The sequence below is a fragment of the Typopeltis vanoorti genome, chromosome 24 (genome assembly GCF_054136105.1).
Source record: "Typopeltis vanoorti isolate ZY-2024b chromosome 24, IOZ_Tvanoo_1.0, whole genome shotgun sequence".
Classification (NCBI taxonomy): Eukaryota; Metazoa; Arthropoda; class Arachnida; order Uropygi; family Thelyphonidae; genus Typopeltis; species Typopeltis vanoorti.
The window spans coordinates 5,631,971-5,651,379 of NC_143572.1; the positions used below are offsets into that span (position 1 = coordinate 5,631,971).

The following is a 19,409-nucleotide window of genomic DNA, read 5'->3' on the forward strand; positions in this document are numbered from 1 at the left end:
AATAATGTTATTGGGAAGGACTGGCAGAAGATTTAGTTGTTTGCTAATGATGCAGTGATAGGAGTGCATCACCAGGGATACTGCTGATATGCATTGTTTACAATATTATTTGAATAATTTGGAACTGTGGACATATAATGATTGATGTCAATTCAGTGTTAGTAAGTTTAAATTGGTATTACTTTTGCACGATTAGATTTCCAGTGGCATTATCATATTGGCGGGATTAGGCTTGGAGCAACCCATGAGGATTGGGATGTTTAAATTATGGTGGATAGGAAGCTGAAGTCTGAAGGTCACATAACAAAAATTGCAAATACAACTGGGAGGAAAATTTCAATGATGAAACATACATTGGCATACAATGATAAAGAAGTTATTTTCCCTGTTTGCAAAGCCTTGAACTTTACCTGAACTGTACAGGCAAATTGGCCTGCTAAGTTCTGAGAAGCTGGGGAGAGGGGTGAAAAGAACAGTTACAAAGATGATATGAATATTATGGAATATATATATATTATGAGGAAAGATTGAGAGCATGTGTAATGCAGAAATGTATAAATATAAATGGGAGAAAGATGTATTGGATCCATAAAAATTTCTGAAAGAGTGTTATAGGGTATTGGTTGATGAAATTTTTTATATATGGAGGGTGAGGAGAGGACAAGGGGAGCATCTGTGGAAGTAGTTTGTGTGCAGTTAAGTAAGGGTTGAGAGAGTTAAATTTTTCTCTCACAGAACAGTGAGTGAGAGGAAAAAGTTTGCTGTTGAAGTGTTAAGTGCCTCTAGTGAGAATGAGTTGAAAAGAAGGTATGACAGCTAGTGTGAGTGATGTATAACCTCTCTCAATGAGTCTTTGACTTCCTGGAAGTTGCTGATGATGATGATATAAAAAATTTTTCATTCCCTTGTTTTCCTCTTCATCTAATTCTCACTTAACATTTTCCTAGATATGCATACGAAACACGTCATCACAAAAATTCAACTGTTTAAGCATTTCTCCTTAGAGAAATTTACACTGTAAAAATATTTTATTATAATTTTCTTATCGTATTCAATGATTTGCTTATTTATTTTTTAACATACAAGGATGGTCTGAAAAGTTCTCTGCCTAACAAACAAAAAACGAATTTATAATCTCCCTTAAGACTAATACATTTATTCCAGCAATGCTCCAGGGCCATTATTCCATCCCTGTAGTCTCTAATAAAATACTCCTCTACAGCTGCAATCATCTTGATTCTAAGAAAAACGCTGACAAGTGAGAAGAGTTTTAGTTTTAGGAAGAGATAGAAGTCAGAGGGAGCCAAATCTGGGGAATAGGCTGGATGTTCCAACAATTCATAGTGCAGATCCTTTAATTTTCTCATTGCCAAAACAATTTTGGGGGCAGGTGCATTGTCCTGATGAAAGATCGATTTTTTTTTTCTGCAAACCGGGTCTTTTCTCATGAATTTTTTCATCTAGTCTGGTTAAAAGATCTGAATGATATTCCCCAGTTATTGTTTTACCCTTTTCAAGATAATTAATAAACAAATTAATAAACAGCAGGAAAGATCATGGCATCGGTGTTTTGGGATTTAGCATCCCAAAACACTGATGCCATGATCTTTCCTGCTGATGGAACCAACTTTGTCTTCTTTGGCACTGAACAACTGGCTTCTGTTCTTTTTTGACTGCTGTTTGAATTCTGGTGTGTAATGGTGAATCCAAGTCTCATCCATAGTAATAAATCGATGCACAGAATCAGTTTTATTCTTATTAAAATGCTCCAAGCACTATTCAGAGATTTTCACGTGAGTGCATTTTTGACCTGCTATGAGTAAGTGTGCCACCCATCTTGTGCAAAGCTTTTTCATATGCAATTCTTCATGCAAAATATATTCTACATGTTCTTTTGAAATGCCTATAGTCTCAGCAATTTCACACACTTTGACTTGCCAGTCATCCAATACCATATCACTTGATCAATGATTTCTAGTGTTGTTACACTTTTTGGACGTCCTTCACGTGGATCATCTTCAAGGCTGGTATGGCCATGTTTAAACTCGGCAGCCCATTTCTTAATTGTCAAAAATGAAGGAGAAGAGTGCCCATAAACTTTTATGAATTTCTTTTGGCATTAAATCTTCTTTTACAAAGAATTTTATACCTGCAGGATACTCGATTTTATCTTTCAAGGGATACAGACAACACTTTTGCTTCAGACAGCTGTATAAAACAAACTTCTTGATAGATTGACTTGCAATTCACATGGATGCTTATGACAGATGTACCAACTTAGAAGAAAAAAAAAATCTTGCCAATAGTGTTGCCATGTATGGTTGAGGCTGAGAACTTTTCAGACCACCCTCGTAATCTACCAAAAATTATTCTTGCAGATTCCTCTATAGAATTAGAGGAATAACCTTATAGCCAGTTTCTGTTATGGAAATATACACTAGAAGAGTGAGAAAACATTTAAGACAGGGAAAAGAGAATTTATGGAATTACCTGAAAGTTACCCTATGCAGCATGTGATGAACTTCAGGTAGACTGTGGGATCCAGTAATAGCATCTGAGAATCCCAACTTATGGTTATATCTTATGGTTTATATGCAGATATGCAAGGCATGTTGTTATGATATACTGAGAAAGCAGCCTGAGGCATTGCCTTGTTGTGAGAAATTAATTGCCTGGAGAATCAACATTACGTACATTACATTTTTAGTTCATCTATTAGCTTTAGATGCTGAAGTGAGAACTGGACTGATTTGAATATAGCAGTCAGATTGGATAAAATATCAGCATAGGTGCTGAAAGAATGCAAGAGAGATGACAATTCTACTCCCCCCCTCCCTCTAAATTAGTTTATCACTACCTTGAATCTCAACATATACATGATTCCTATTGAGTGGAAGGAAAGCAAGATAATTAATTATACAAGAGTGGAACTAGTACTCATTAGTGAATTATAGGTGGTTAAAAATTTTATTTAAAGTTGAGTGAGAGCCTATATAGAGGACAGAATGATTTTACTAAATGTAAGTTTTCAGTAGCAACTTGACCATATTTAATAATACGACTACAGAATTGAATAAAAGGAATGGATATACCACAATACCTCTGGTTTTTGCCAGTGCATTTTACAGGACCATACAAGACATTCTATAAACTCGAAGGGAATAGTATGCAAGCTAAACTTATGATGTGAATAGGAGAATGATTGACTGATGTGTCAGAAAGTGATTCATGGAGATGCTGAGTTTAAGAGGAGTATGATCAGTGGTGTGCTACAGAATTCTGTACTTCGGGCATTATTATACAGATCTCCATGGAGTCAGATGACTCGCTGTGGGAAACCACACTAACCTTTATATACGAAATACCAGTCTACTTAATTAAACTCATTCACTGTCAGGGGCACTTAATTCGGACAATTCATTCCACTCATTCACCATTCACCAAGCTAAAAAAAAATCTAGTCTGCACAGCCTTAATAACTACGCTCTTACACAACTTCCAAGGCTAACTCCTAGTTCTCTATTTTTCACATATGGAAAATTTTTCTGCATCAAATTTTAGTAACTTATGAGTTTCTATTGTGTTGCCTCGTTTTCACTAATCAAACCAAACTTTGCAACCCACACAACCTCTCTTCAGAGAGCATTCCACAGATCTGTCACCAGCTTGGTCTCTTGTCTTTAGAACCATTTCACCACCTTCTGATCTCCAAAAAACTCAGTGACCAAATCTGTGCATATTAGTGGATGAGGCTGAATCATAACTTTACAAAGAAGTATAATAACCTCTGTATGTTTACATGGTAGTGTGTTTTCCTAAGTGTTTTTCAACATTCACGTAATCCTTTGCTCAGAACCTTTGAGCTATTTTGCCAACTTTTGCAATGGATCTTCTGAACTTCAACTTTGTCCACCATCCATAGCGTCATCAATTTGCTGCAGTCCAATACCATCAATGTGATGGTATTAAACTGCAGTATAGTGTGTAATTTTTTCAACCTAAATTGTGCAGTATGGTGGGGGGAAAAAAGAGAGAGAGAAAGAAAGAAAGAAAAAAGTACTGAATATGGCATATACCATTATAAGGCATATCTTATAGTGCATGTACTGAAAGGGGGGTGTCAAAGTTACGTACTTTTTTTTTTCTCCTAACATACCATTATAATCGTACGTTACCTTGTAGTTACCAAAATTGTGTTCTGTTCAAGGCAAGATTCGAAAATTCATTAAAAAAAAAGTCAGTAAAAATCCACAAGGCTAACAATTATACAGGTACACTAAGCTATCAAAAATAAACTATACTAAACTATATTATACTAAATTGCAAGCAATATCGCCACTTATTATGCAAAATAGCACCTATCTTTTCCAGAGCCCTTTACCAACAAGTACATAGTGGACTTCTAGTGGCCAGTTTCAACTTCTGGTGCACAGCTGTGGCATAAATGTGTTATATAGTCACCAAAATTAAATTGAGAAGTATTACTTTGAATATTATTTTGAAATTGCATCCTCTCTCTCTCTCTCTGTAGAAATATAACCAGAAATGGAGTTTCAGAAATAATTATAACTTCATATAACTATCATACCTTAACAAACAAAATAATAATGAAGACCTACAGACATAAAAGAAATATTCCATTTATTCTGTTTTTATGAATTCCAAAAAAATTAATGTAACTAGAAACTGTTGTGGTTTTTATGCATGACATTTGGTAGTAGGTTTTCAGCTAACTTGCATTAACAGCTTCAGTAATTTTTTTTTTTTTTTTTTACCTAGGAAAATATAAAATGGGATGAGGAATTCAATGTTTCCAGTCCTATATCATTGATAAATATGATAGATCACACACCTCAACAAGGGCCTAGCCGTTCTTCTACGAGTGACCTACGGGATGTTGGGCAGAGAGGTATATTGTGGTTACTGGATGAAGAATCACTTTTTCCTGGCTCAACAGACAAATCTTTTGTTGAAAGGATATTTTCTCAGTATTCCACAAGGGGTAAGCTCAAGTTGATTGAGGTTAGTTTTGTTAATCAAGTTTAAAATTTCAGCAGATTGGGACATGAATCTATTAAGAAGCGGAGTAAAATTCATTGCTTAGATATCCAATTTGTTAGAGTAAAAATGCATACCCATTACATATATAGAAAAAAAATCATCTAATCTGAAAATATTATTGTTATTGCATAAAGTTATTTATCTTTTACAGTCAACTTTCACTATAGCAAACACTATAAAAGCACTATAACAAAACTATAACAAAATCATTTACTATACCAAACTGCTGAAAAGTCCAACAGTTGATGTTGTACTGAAAGAAATTCACCATAGCAAACTTTCCACTATAAGAAACTGTCCTTGTGGTCCCTGTGAGTTTGTTATAGTGAGAGTACTGGATTTAGCAATTTTCATAACTTCAGAATATCTGGAGAAAGGATGGAAAAAAAAGAAGTCAAGCTTTCCTTAAGTTTTCCAGCAAGAACAATAAAAAGTAATCATGTCACCCAGTAGGTTAGGTTTCACCATCTTTCTTTCTTTTCTTTGTCATCCAGACATGTTTTAGTACTCTCTTTAAGGAAGTGTGATGGAGAAATCCCTACATCACTGATGTATTGCTGTAATTCAGTCATTTTGAAAACTTTATATTGATTTCATTCCTATTCACTTTGATATATAGTCTCTTGTCATGTAACTTATCTTAAAATCTCCCAAAGAAGTGTATAAAAAATGTTATATGAAACAATAGAAAAATCTAGAACTAATAAAGCTTTTATTGTAGGATTATGTGTTCTCTGTATGAGAGCTCTCAGGGAAATCTGTTCTATCAGCTTGAAGTCCAACTGTGAAGATTTAGTACTTGTTTTAACAGATTCTAGTAGAGAGAGGGAATTACTATTGCCAGTTCTTAATAATAAAGCACACAAGCAAGATAAAAACTATATTATTTATTAATTACTTAAATATCAAATATTTCAGAAAGAATAAGATGAAGCAATTAACTGTCCAGTGATTATTTGGATGTTATGGCAGGTTTTATTGCATCAAGGTTTTGACAGTAGGAAGTAACTGCTGTAAAGCTGAATCATTGAAACAAATGGTGTGACTCCTCATTGAGTAGTTTTTGTGTTCTTTCTGTATGTATATCCTAGTAAAGTGCAGTACACAATGAGTACTGTGTTCAGCATTTGCATGCTAATATATACAGTTCACCATAATGGGTGTGATCTTAGTGTTCACTAATGCTTTGTGAGTGGAATAATCAATTTGACTAAAATAAGAAAAATGAGATTCACAAGAAGCTGATACAACTAGGTAAGAAAGAGAAAGTAGGGTGTTAAAAAAAAAAAAAAAAAAAAAAAAAACACGTTGCAAGGTATAAAAGCAATGCCTTTTATACCTTGAACTTCAGAAATCGAGTGGTATACTCAAAAATGCCAGAAATATATGAATTAAGTTGCTTCTCTCAGCACAGGTCATATGTTAGGGAACAGAATTGCTAGTGATAATTTGGATGCTAGAGGGTTGTATCTATTTTGCTGCATCAAGGTTTTGACAGTAAGGAGTCTCTGCTGTAAAACTGCATCATTGAAACATATGCTATGACCCTCATTGAGTAGTTTTTGCGATCTTTCTGTGTGTATCTACTAGTAAAGTGCAGTACAAAATGCTGGCATCTAGGAAAGATAATGACTTTTAGTCTTCTTCTTTCACTATGCCTTATCCCATGTTAAAAGGGGTCGGCGCACCGATCTTTAACCTTCCTCTTCCAAGTTCTCCGGTCCAGGGTGTCCTTCGGACGCCATCCTTTCTCCCTACGATCCTCTGTCACCTTATCCCTCCACCTGAGCTTGGGCCTGCCTCTTTTCCTCCTTCCCTCCAACTCCATATACTCCACTCGTTTACCATCATACTCCTCACCCTTCCTCTCTACATGTCCAAACCACCTCAGCTTACTTTCTTGTATCTTCTTGCCAATTGGTACCACCTTAACCGTCCCTCTGATGTAATCATTCCTTATCCTCTCCTTCTTTGTCACACCACTCATCCATCTCAACATCCGCATCTCCGCTACCTCCATCTTCCTCTCCTGTGCCTTGGTTATAGGCCATGTTTCCGCATCATGGAGCATCGCCAGCCTCACCACCATCTTATACAGCTTTCCTTTCCTCTTATAACTCGCTCTCTCGTCGCACAGGACCCCGCTCATCTTCCTCCAATTCATCCAACCGCATGTTATTCGGTGCTGTATTTCCTCATCCAAGTCACCATTTCTCTCGACAACCGACCCAAGCTACTTGAATTTCTTCCCTGAAATTAGCCTTTCACCCTGGAGTCATATGGCCATATCCTCGTCACTCCCCGTTGACATATATTCAGTCTTCACTAGGTTAATTCTCATGCCTCTCTCTCTCCTCCAATACCTTTCTCCACTCTTCCAGGGTATTTTCAAGCTTCTCTCGGATGATCCGCATAGAACAATGTCGTCGGCCAACAGCATGCTCCGTGGTGCTTCCTTCTTGACATCCTCCACTAGTCCATCCATGACCAGCTCAAAGAGTAGGGGCTCAGCGCTGACCCTTGGTGTAGCCCTACGACAATGGGGAACCCTTCTGTCATGCCGACACTAGACCTGACCTGAGTTTCTGTTCCCTCATACATCTCCTTCACCAACCTCACGTACTTCTCCGACACCCCCTTCTTCCTCATACACCTCCATACCTCCTGCCTGGCCACTCTGTCGCATGCCTTATTGTCATATGCAGATGACAATAAGGTGAAAAAAAGCAGTTTTAAGCTATTTTGCAAAATCCATGGAGTGGCTCAAACCAGGTGAAGCGCAACCTAGACTATTTCTCAGTACAGACTATTCCTGAATTGCATAGAAATGTTAATTCAAAGATGTGAAAAGTGTGTTGAAGTAAAGGGAGATTATGTTGAGAAGTGACATAGTTGTTTTCTTTCTATCATCTCTAAAAGTTAGTCAGTCCAGAAACTTATAAAACCATTCTCATACACAAATGTGAGAAGCAGGATTTTTGCCTGGAGAGTTGTGAATGATTGGAATATCTTCTCTAAGAGTGTGGTATCTGCAGAAAATTTGAATTTAAGGCATGATATTATGTGCTGTGTGTATGACAAAGGAACTTACTGCAATGAGTCTTAGACACCGTGGGGATCTTTGGATAATAATAATAAAAGCATGCACTATATGATAGGTATTAAAATATTTAATAGTATATCACTTGTAAGAATATTTAAACTTGAAGATAGCCGAAATTACAGTATCATAGTATATTATTGTAATACTATTGAGCAACAATTCTTGTCTTGTCAACTGAAATGTATAGGAATAAAAAACAGTTTTAAAATTATGCAGTTTGAACTCTCTTATTTTATTTTCAGAGCATCAGCAACTGATAAAAAAAGGTTCCCATAGCAATCATTTCATAATTCAGCATTTTCAGGGAACAAATCCTGTTACATATGCTGTGTCAGGTTGGTTGAAAGTTTCAAGAGAACATCCTGTCATTAGACAAGCTGTTTCTTTGTTACAAGATTCTCAAAAGTAGGTGTGAAGAATGTACATTTTCATTAGTAGTTATAAGTCAGTATAGTATTGTACAATTATTCTAAAACAGGTTACTAATTTAAAAAATTGGTGTTATGTTTGAATTTGTTTAATTTTCTTGAATTTTCATATTTGCTGAAAATAACTAATTTTCTGTAAATGTGTAAATACTCTGGGCAAAGCGCATCATGCCAAGTAATGATTCATGTTTGTAGCTGGTCCAAATTGGAGGAATATGATGCTCTCAATCAGTGGAACCGTGTCCAGGTGAAATGGCTGCGTGAAGGGAACTGACAGAGTTTGAAAGAGGCATTGTGAAAACATGCCATGTTGCAGACCTATCTCTTCAGCAAATTGTTGATAAATTGGGCAATCAGTAATACCATACTGAGATGGAAGTGCAGGGAGCCAAGTGCTACCCACAGTGGACAACACTCACTGAACATGGCCATAAGGTGCTACAAAGGGTATGTAAAAACTACTGTCTGTCAGCCAACAGGTTGAATGTGGAGTTCTAAGCATTGACTAGAACACAGATCTGCACAAAAACATTTGACCCGAGGCTTACAACATCGGTTTCTATGGTAGGACAGCAACATTCAAGCTCCACGTTACCCAAACCAACATGCAACGTCATCTTCAGTGGTGCAAAGAGTGTGTACAGTGGGACATGGGAGCTTCTGAATAATCAAGGTATCTGAACATTTTGGACAATGCATTGCTTCCTGCTCTGTGTTGTTTCTGTGGAACTGACCATTGTCTTTTTCAGCAAAACAATGAACCATGTCATAAGGCTGTAACTGCGTGGTTTGTGGACATGAATGTCACCACACTTGTTTCTGCAGAGTCCTGATCTCAACCCTATTGAACATCTGTGTGATGAACTGGAGTATCAGGTAAGTTCTAGGGATGTCTGCTTCACAACAGTCCAGAACCGCATTACATGCCTACAGGAAGAATGGTTCAAAATTCCCATTGTTTGCTATCGTATGCTTGCGGGAAGTATCCCCCCCCTTAGGATTGCTGTAGTCATCACAGCTAAAGGAGGTCCTACATCTTATTAAGATGGGTACCCTGGCTGTTTGTTTGTCATGCTATGGTGTCTGTTGACTTCTTTCCAAGCAGTGTGTGTGTATATATATATATATTTATTTACAGAGTAATTGTGTATACACACACACACACACCCGTGCACGGTTAGCCTAGTGGCTATCAAACGCTTCACAACCATATGCCTGGGAAAGGAGTGTCCTAGGTTCAGTTCCCATTAACGATGTGAGGAGCTTAAGGATCTTCCTCAGTTATAGCCAAGTTAGCTAATCTTGGGTGTAGACAGCTGGGTTTTTCCCACAGTTTATCTGGGGTTTTTCATCCCGCAAGCAGGCAAATCGGCCCCGTGAACACACACAGGATTACAATCATGAATGTCGCCCTTAGGGTATGCAGCAGAGAAGTGGTGAACAGTAACCCCTCTTTAGGAGGGGACTCAACTCATCTTGGGACAGACGAGAAGGATATGTGTGTGTATCCTCCTATCCTTCTCGTCTGTCATGTGGCATGGCACTTGTAATGTAAAAAATGATATATACAAACATAGACACAAGGAAGTTTATTAATAAGGTATATAACCAGTGTTTTGTTCTGAACCTTGACTTCTTCAGTGTAACTGAAAGTTCTAAAACATTGAATAAAAAAAAAATTTAGCACTTGACAATCAATTCACTCACAGACAGATCTTTGACCAGAAGATTCCATTGTTATTGGAATCTTCTGGTAAACATTGTTATTTTTACTGTTCAAATTCAGTTCATTTACAAGTTTGTTTACAAGTAACTTCTCTGATTCTAGGATCTGGTCCTAGATTCAGAGGTTGTTATTGTAACTGAGATGTTATGTTTACCCTCAGTTAGAGAGAGAGAGGGGGAGGGGGAAATCTGTCATGAATACATGGTGCTTTATGCTGATCCAAACACTGATAGCGACCTGTCTATCATGACTAAATGATCATTCTCTGAGGGGGTAGAGAATGGCCATGTAAGGGACCAAATGAAATATTCATTTGGTCCCTTACATTTACTCTCACTGTAAAGAACTTGTAAGAGACCAAATGAATATTTCATTAATAATCTTTATAACCATATGATAGATTTGCTACAGCGATTTTTTTTTTCTTTTCTTTTCTTTTCCATAGCACTAATTCTTTGGGACTTCAGTGGAATTTTGATAGTTTGTTATAACAAATTTATTCACTGTGATGGTGAACACATTGCATCATAGCAAACACAATTACAATAAATATGTTTTGTTAAGCTTACTATACACCAGTGTAAAGCAAGAGTAACATTTCCTGTTTTGACATCTTGTTGAAAATTACATTTCTTTAATCCTTTAACTGCTGATTTCATATTCTACTGACATTGTCCCATGTGCTGAATTAATTTTGCAAAAATTTATAAATAAAATCAATTAAAAGTTTTACTATAGTAAGAAGTCCAGACACCATCATACATTCTTGATATACACTTGTTCACTCACAAAAATAATAGTGTTTTATAAAATGGCAATAATAGTGTTTTATAAAATTTGCATAATCAAGAGGTGTCCACTTGATTATGCAAATTACAGACATTAATTTATGTATAATCACCAGGATCTTCTTCATCTGAAGTACACAATTCACTTAACTTGGACAATTCTTCTCCTGACTCATTTGTTGTTAACAATTCATCGATTTGATCATCAGTAGGATAACGCGGATATTTACTGGTAGACGCCATATTGTGACATCCTGGAAATCTTCGCAGTCACGTGGTTTATGCATCGTGCTGTATATTATTATTATTATTTATAACACCTCCAAGGAGTCCGAAGCATCGCGGGAGGACACCTACTGTACAACTTTCAGTCTCCACCCAAACCTCTACTACCAATCATCCATATTAACGCCATCTACTACCCTCCACCACAACTAGTATTTTTTGTCTGTAAATTGCATGTGTTATGAAGGGCCGATTTGTCTGTATGTGGGATGAAAAACCCAAGTTTCCGGGAGAAAAAAATCCTGCTACCTCCGTATGAGATTGGCTAACTCACCTTCGATTGAAAAAGTCCATATATAGAGATTCCTCCCGTCACGATGAGAATTCGAACTTAGGCCTTTTTCAATCAATGGGCACAATGTACCGTCATTTTTCCAGTTGCACTATGGAAGAGCTTAATATGATTAGTTGCACCAGTTCAAATTTTTCTCTTTAGATGTCATACAAGGACAGAAACCCAAGTCAAATAAATTTCAATTGGTTGGCAATAGATGGAGGAAACTACCTGCAAAGTTTGAATATCTTACAACTATTCTTTCCACACTAAAAAATTGTCTGAATATGGGAGGCGCGCCAACCGTACATATACGGGCTCAGCAAAGCAGGAGTGAATTTCCGAGCCCGTAATAATACTTTCTCAGCAGTTAAAGGGTTAATGATACATTGATAATATGCTCTAAATATAAATATTTATAATCTGTGTAAATTATATAAATAATAATGGAAGCAATGTGGGATCTTACCTTGTAACAGTCTGAAATGTGTAACATTTTCAGACTGTTTTCTTGTACTGCAGTGTGCAGGAAAACAGTTTGAAGACAATATCTAAGTACTGACTTCATGGTTTGAGTATATGCTACAAATCAGTTCATGTGAAGTTTCATTAACTTAACAGTTTCATTGTTATTATTATTATTACATGACACCTCCAGGGAGTCTAAAGACTCATCGAGGGAGGGCATTTACAACTTGCTGTCTCCACCACTTAATCCACCAACTACAACAAACCATAACTACACCAACACCATCTACTGCCCACCACCACTAATATTTTCACAGACAATCACAAACATCCATGCCCACAGCAGGATTCGAACCTGCAGCCTTTTGGCTGGAGAGCAGATTGGCTAACCACTTGGCAGTATTATATACTTGTTTTAAGATCTGTAATCTTAAATAGAGAGTTTTTTTTTTTTCCACAGTTTCTTTACTTTTATTCTGAGTGTGAAAAGTAAATTTCTTTAATTGCTATTTAACCTGATGCAAAGATGTGCTAGCAATTTTCTAATAACTGTCTTGCTAAAAAAAAAAAAAAAAAAAAAAAAACTGATGTCAGATTTGCATGCCGGTTGTTAAGCCATGGGCTAACAACTGGCATACAAATCTGCTAGGGATAACTCCAGGGGTTGGGTGAGGCAATGTAAAGCTCACTGCCTTTGGATTCTGGAGTAGTGGAAAACAATTACTACAGTAGATAGTTATCTACTGTAGTTATTAATCAAGTTTAACCATCCAGCAGTGTGATGGAAGAGTCTGGATTTTGCAAATGCTGGGAAAACACTATTCCAATGCATCCCCTCCTTGTGGGACACCTGTTTGTGGTGGACAGGACTTCCCAGTGATGATGGTATTGGCCCTTTTCATTCTTCTCCCTTTTTCTTTGCTTTTCTTCTCATAATCTCTACTTCTCTTGAGTTTTTTTTTTTTTTTTTTTTTTTTTTTTTTTTTTTTTTTTTTTTTTTTTTTTTGCTGTCTCCTTTTTTGGAGGAGGCATTGTGTTCTGAAGTTGTTTTTTATGATTTGAGCTAGACTGACTAGTTCCAGTGATGTGGTATTTTGTTGCAGCCTATGAAGACAATCTAGAAACTTCTATGCTCCTAACTTTATGGCATAAATTTGTTGAAAGCCCTTTTCTGTGTCAACATAATTCCCTATCCATAAAGCAAGGTCTGTGTATGAATGGTTTGATGAGAGATAGGTGAAGAACCTATTGAAGAACTTGACTGACCTGCAGAGTCTTGATCTCTACCCCATTGAACACCTGTTGAATGAAATAGAATGCTGATTGCAAGTTAGGTCATATCATACAAAATTAGTGACTGTTCTGATTAAATACACTTCTGGAGGAATGTGAGGGAATTAACACAGTAATGTATCAAAATCTAGCAGAAAGCTTTCCCAGAAGATTGAAGGCTATTATAACAACAAAGGATGGACCAAATCCATGTTAATGTCTTTCATAATACAGTGAGAATTGAGTTGATCTGGAATCCAGATATTTTTGATCATGTAGCATATAAACTAATTCCATTATCAGCAAACATTTGCTGAATTTTGCCTAGCCTACTTTTTCTTAGGTTAATGATACGATTCACACAACACAAGATCTTCACCAGATGTCAAACATTGGATTGTCTTTATCTTAAGTAGTCCAGATGAAAATAAGCAGGGGTTAATTGAAAAATAATATTCCTATAAAATTGCTAGTAGAGATAATCCCTACGATAGGCTGATACATAGGGAAAGGGAAAGAAAATGGATTGAAGCACAAAGGGTGCCTAAACACCCTTTGTGCTTCAATAAACAAGTGCACCCAGGCTGGGTTTTCCATGTCACCATATACAAGCTTATCATTCTAGCCGTTGTGGATTGAAGTTTGTGTGTGCCACTCTACAGTTTATAGTTATGATCAATTTAACAACTGACTCATGGAATTCTTGAAATTTTAACATTTTGCTCATGTGAGCTGGTGCAAGCTGGCTCCATCACACTATTGACCAGACTCCATCTTGTTTTTCACGTATTATGTTCAGCAATTTTCCCTGAAGTCTCAACTAAAGTACATTTGCATCTATGTCATTTGTAACATCAAATATAGAAATTCCTCTATGAATCTCACATTGTTTTTTTATTTCCTTTTTTTAAATAGATTGGTACAATTAGCTCTGTGGTTATCATCTGTGATTCAGCCTTCTTTCTACTTCAGTTGCTTTTCGCATTTCAGATTTACAGTCAGCTTTTTTTTCTAACTTTAGAGTTCAAATGTTCTTCTGCATATTCTCTTCTAACCTTATGTCCTATTCTGTTGTTTGTTACATAATTTTAATTATTATTTTTTTTAAAAAAAAAACCTTGTATATCATTATTTTCAGTTTCTGCATTCGTTATTATTCCTATTGTAGTACTCTTTCTTCTGTGTTTAAGCTTTGTCTAAGTGCATTTGATAGGAACTTAAAGCTCAGGAGGATGTATATAATTTTATTAATTATAATCAATATTTTGTTATTCTGACTAATCATCATCAGATGTTAAAAAAAATCCCAGATGTAATAAGCTATTATGATCATTAAGTATAGGAATGGGATTGCTTAAGAGTTAAAGCCAGCTAACTGGGAGTAGACTTCCACACCCTTAAGTGAGTGCAGAGAACTGACTTACTGACTTGGACTTTTAACCTTATGTCCAATCCTTCCCTTCACATGTCATGCCCAATTAGTGGGTATCCACTGGGTACTGAATGAATGAGGATGGACTGGCAATTTAGGATTCAGCTAACCAAATTGTATTTTGTATTGGTTTAAACAACAAGACAGCAATATAATAAGATAAAGTCATGCCACCTGGGATGTCATCCAGTTAAATAAGACCCTCTCTTTCCTCCAGGGAACCAGAGTGATAGTTATCTACTGGAAAAAACCTAAGGTTTAAAAAAAAAAAAAAAAAAAAAAGTCTCCATCGACAGAAATGAAGCTGAACTAGCATCAGAACCAGAGAAGTACATGGACATTATTGGTGTTAGTGAGACAGTGAAGACTAAAACACTGAGATCATGCTAAATAATAAATATAGGATGTTATATTCAAGCAATAGTGATTGGGGAAAGGAAGGAGTAGCAATAACATTCAACACCAAACTTGAAGATAAAATCCATGATTGTCAGTCAATTTCAAGTAGAATTATGTAGAATTGGATTTTTTTAATTGGACTTTCAAAATGGAGAATTGGACAGCGAAACGTATTTGTGCCTATGATTGCTTAAGAGTTAAAGCCAGCTAACTGGGAGTAGACTTCCACACCCTTAAGTGAGTGCAGAGAACTGACTTACTGACTTGGACTTTTAACCTTATGTCCAATCCTTCCCTTCACATGTCATGCCCAATTAGTGGGTATCCACTGGGTACTGAATGAATGAGGATGGACTGGCAATTTAGGATTCAGCTAACCAAATTGTATTTTGTATTGGTTTAAACAACAAGACAGCAATATAATAAGATAAAGTCATGCCACCTGGGATGTCATCCAGTTAAATAAGACCCTCTCTTTCCTCCAGGGAACCAGAGTGATAGTTATCTACTGGAAAAAACCTAAGGTTTAAAAAAAAAAAAAAAAAAAAAGTCTCCATCGACAGAAATGAAGCTGAACTAGCATCAGAACCAGAGAAGTACATGGACATTATTGGTGTTAGTGAGACAGTGAAGACTAAAACACTGAGATCATGCTAAATAATAAATATAGGATGTTATATTCAAGCAATAGTGATTGGGGAAAGGAAGGAGTAGCAATAACATTCAACACCAAACTTGAAGATAAAATCCATGATTGTCAGTCAATTTCAAGTAGAATTATGTAGAATTGGATTTTTTTAATTGGACTTTCAAAATGGAGAATTGGACAGCGAAACGTATTTGTGCCTATGATTCCAAAAAGTTCTACCAAGGAAGAGGTGAAGAAATTTCTCAAGTTATTAGAGAAGGCATCTGACAAAAAAAGCTGATCCTTCTTGGAACTCTAAATAGCAGAGCAAGAAATATTTTCCAGATATATAGAAAAGTTTTCGAAAAATTTGGAGAAAGAGAAAATCAAATAATACTTTTAAGTACCTGCTAAATTTCTGTTCATGACATTGACTGTTCATCAATAACATGTTTCAACATAAAGATCTCAACATATTTCACATGGAGAGGAGACACAGGAAAAAAAGAAAGAAAATTTTTTTACTAAAATAAAGAGCCAAAAGGCTTCACTTCAGTGATGCAAAATTATATAAATTAAGTGGATACTCCAGGGGATACTCTATGGAGGGGAGCATGGTTTTGTGAAGTGTAGGTCATGCCTCAGTAACTTGCTCATGTTTTGTAATACAGTGACAGTAGAGTTAGATAATGTAATGGGTTTATAGTTATACTGCTAAACTTTGCAAAGGCATTTGACAGGATACTGCATGGAATTCTATGTAATAAATTACAGGACATGGGAATAGATATAAAGTTGAAGTGGATAAGAAGGTGGTTGATGGAGAGATATCAGACCATAGGTTATTCAAGAGTAAAGTCCAGTAGAAGGGCTGTGATTACTGGCATGCCACAGAGCTCTGCTCATGGGCCACTACTATTTAATTTGTACATTAATGATATAGGAAAAAATCTTTATATTAATATGAATAGCTATTCATTATTATTAATAGCTATTCAGTCATTTGCTGATGATGCAAAATTGGTAGAGCAATAGTTAATAAACATGATGTTAAAATTTTGCAGGATGATTTGCATAAGCTTGACATTCTTTCGGGTAAAGGAGAATGGACATCATTTTAATGTAGCAAAGTGTAAGGTTATGTATTTTGGGATGAAAAGACTACTAGCTTTGTACCACATTGATGTAACTGTACTCCAGAAAATTGATGAAGCCATGTATTTGGGGATGTTAATGGATAAGGAGTTAAAGTATGGAGGGCAGGCATATCTTTTGCAAAAGTGATTAAAGCAGCCCATTGGATTATTTGGCTACTGAAAAATACTTTGATGAGCAGAGACAAGCAGGTCATTATCCTTCTTAATAGAGCCCTTGGTAAAATCCCATCTTGACTACAGTGCACAGGTCACCTAGGTTTCTTGGGGGTGATGAGGCAAGTGACCAAGATGGTAGCAGGTCTATGGAATGAGCCTTATGAGGGCAGGTTGAATATTTGCAGGTTAGGTTACAGAAATTGGTCAACAGGCATTTTTCAGAACAGGTCTGGTTGGTGGGAGAACTATTGGCCATCCTTGGAAACTTAAGAGTGTAGTTAGCAATGGTTTCAGGACTAGATTTTTTGCCTGTAGAGTGGTAATTGATTGGAATAGGTTGCCAAAGTCTATTGTGGGTGCCATGCCTGTGAATGAGTTCAAAGTATGATAGATACTGCACAAATGTTGGATAGCGCTTGGCATGATGTTAAGGGCCTCCCTCAATGAGTCTAAGGACTTCATGGAGTAACCCATAATAATAATGAAAATATACATGACCCAATTCCCTTTCTTTCATTTTTATCTAATCGGGCTAATTGAAGCATAAACAGTTTAAGAAACCACTGTATTTAATATTTGTCAAAATTAGTTCAAAGATGCAACTGTAAATCTGTTCAAAAGGTTCCAGGACTTTATTTAAAATATATCCCCCTTTGAAATATTCTCTTCCTGCCTAATACCATGTTCCCACTTTTTGAAGCATCTTTGTAACTGTTTTAAAGGAATGGCTTTGAGTTCTCAGTTTCATTCTGTTTATTTTCATTTATATCTTGAAACCTTCATCCTTTAATTATAGATTTTAGTTTAGAGAATAAAAGAAGTTATAGGAAGCCAAATCTGGCAAATAGTGAGTGAGGTACAACAGTTCCTGCCTGTTCTTTAAGATAGAAACTCGCAAGTTGAAAGAGCTGAATGAGTTCATGTCTCAAAACTTTTCACCAGTCCTCCTCATTTTCAAATTTTCTGTCAGAATTTGATGGCAGGATCCAACTGAAATTCCTCTTTCACTGGCTAGTTCTCAAACACTAATTTGCTGCTTGTTAATACCACCAAATCATGGGCATGGTATGTCAGTATTTGTTCAGAGTCATTTTCAATCAAAGTTTGACCATTTTTAAACCATTTGAATGACTTTAAGTGACTTAGGCATTATGACCAAAATCTGCTTTAAGCATTTGATAAGTTTCTATGGCTTTTTTTGTCAAGTTTAATGTAAATATTGATGCACACACCTTGTTCATTAATTCCTGGCATTGGTACATTCGAAAAAAATGAAAACAAAAATATTGTTAATTCTTCAGAGCACTGCAGATGGCTAAGGTGATGCTACAACTTTGGGCTGGTTTGGTCATGTTAACATATCTAGATATATATCTGCTTGCTTAATTGTATACTAGCATGCTCAATTTTTTAGATTAATAATTGTCATGGAACTTTTTGAGAAGACTTCATATATCTGCCAAATAAACATGACAGACTGATAATATTCAATTTAAAAACAGTCATTATTGTAATAAGAGTAGTAATCAGAAGCTTGCTAAGTATTTTGCTTAAGAGTCACTATAACTCCTTGTTGCATTTAATCTGTTCTTTTTTTTGTTAAGAGATTGCAAGCTTAAAAAATTACATTTTTAAGTGTAAATAATGTAATTTTTTACATAATTAACATTTTAAATATAAAATACAACATATTGTAGATTTAATGTTAAACCTATATTCTGTTATCTCTTTGTTAAGTATTGTTATTCTCTGTTATTTTATTTGGACATGTTATATTCATTGTTTCTTATGAATTTATTTATTTCATTGCTTTTTTCCCTTCAGGTAAAATTTTTTCCATGTTTAGGAAATTGATAACTCCCTATCATAAAACTCCCAAGTCTCTGGGTTTATCAATTTCCTAGAACCTAGTTCCATCAATGTGGTACACAGCTTGTAATTTTTTTCTCCCCAAAATGCATAACCTTACACTTTACCACATTAAATTAATATCGTCTCCCCTTTGTCCATACTGCCATTTCATTTAAATCATTTTGCAAAATTTCTTTTCCTGTTTATTTCTAACTTAAGCCCACTATGTTATGCCTGCTAATCATGTGTGTTTTAGTATTTTACATATATATTTTTGCAAATATGTTGAAAATGGAATCTCTGTTATTTGAATTGCTTATGAAATGGCATCTACATATAGTTGAGTTTCCCACATAATATACCCCTTTCCCCTCAACATCA

The 19,409-nt window shown here is 35.8% G+C and overlaps 1 protein-coding gene across 1 annotated transcript in view; it reads left to right on the top strand.

Annotated features, from left to right (window-relative positions):
* Mhcl (Myosin heavy chain-like) overlaps positions 1-19,409 on the top strand; it is a 719,798-nt gene that overhangs the window by 249,338 nt on the left and 451,051 nt on the right. The window contains exons 13-14 of the mRNA XM_090414205.1: positions 4,780-5,002; positions 8,407-8,569. Coding sequence (XP_090270331.1) covers positions 4,780-5,002; positions 8,407-8,569 — 386 coding nt within the window. The remainder of the gene's footprint in view (positions 1-4,779; positions 5,003-8,406; positions 8,570-19,409) is intronic.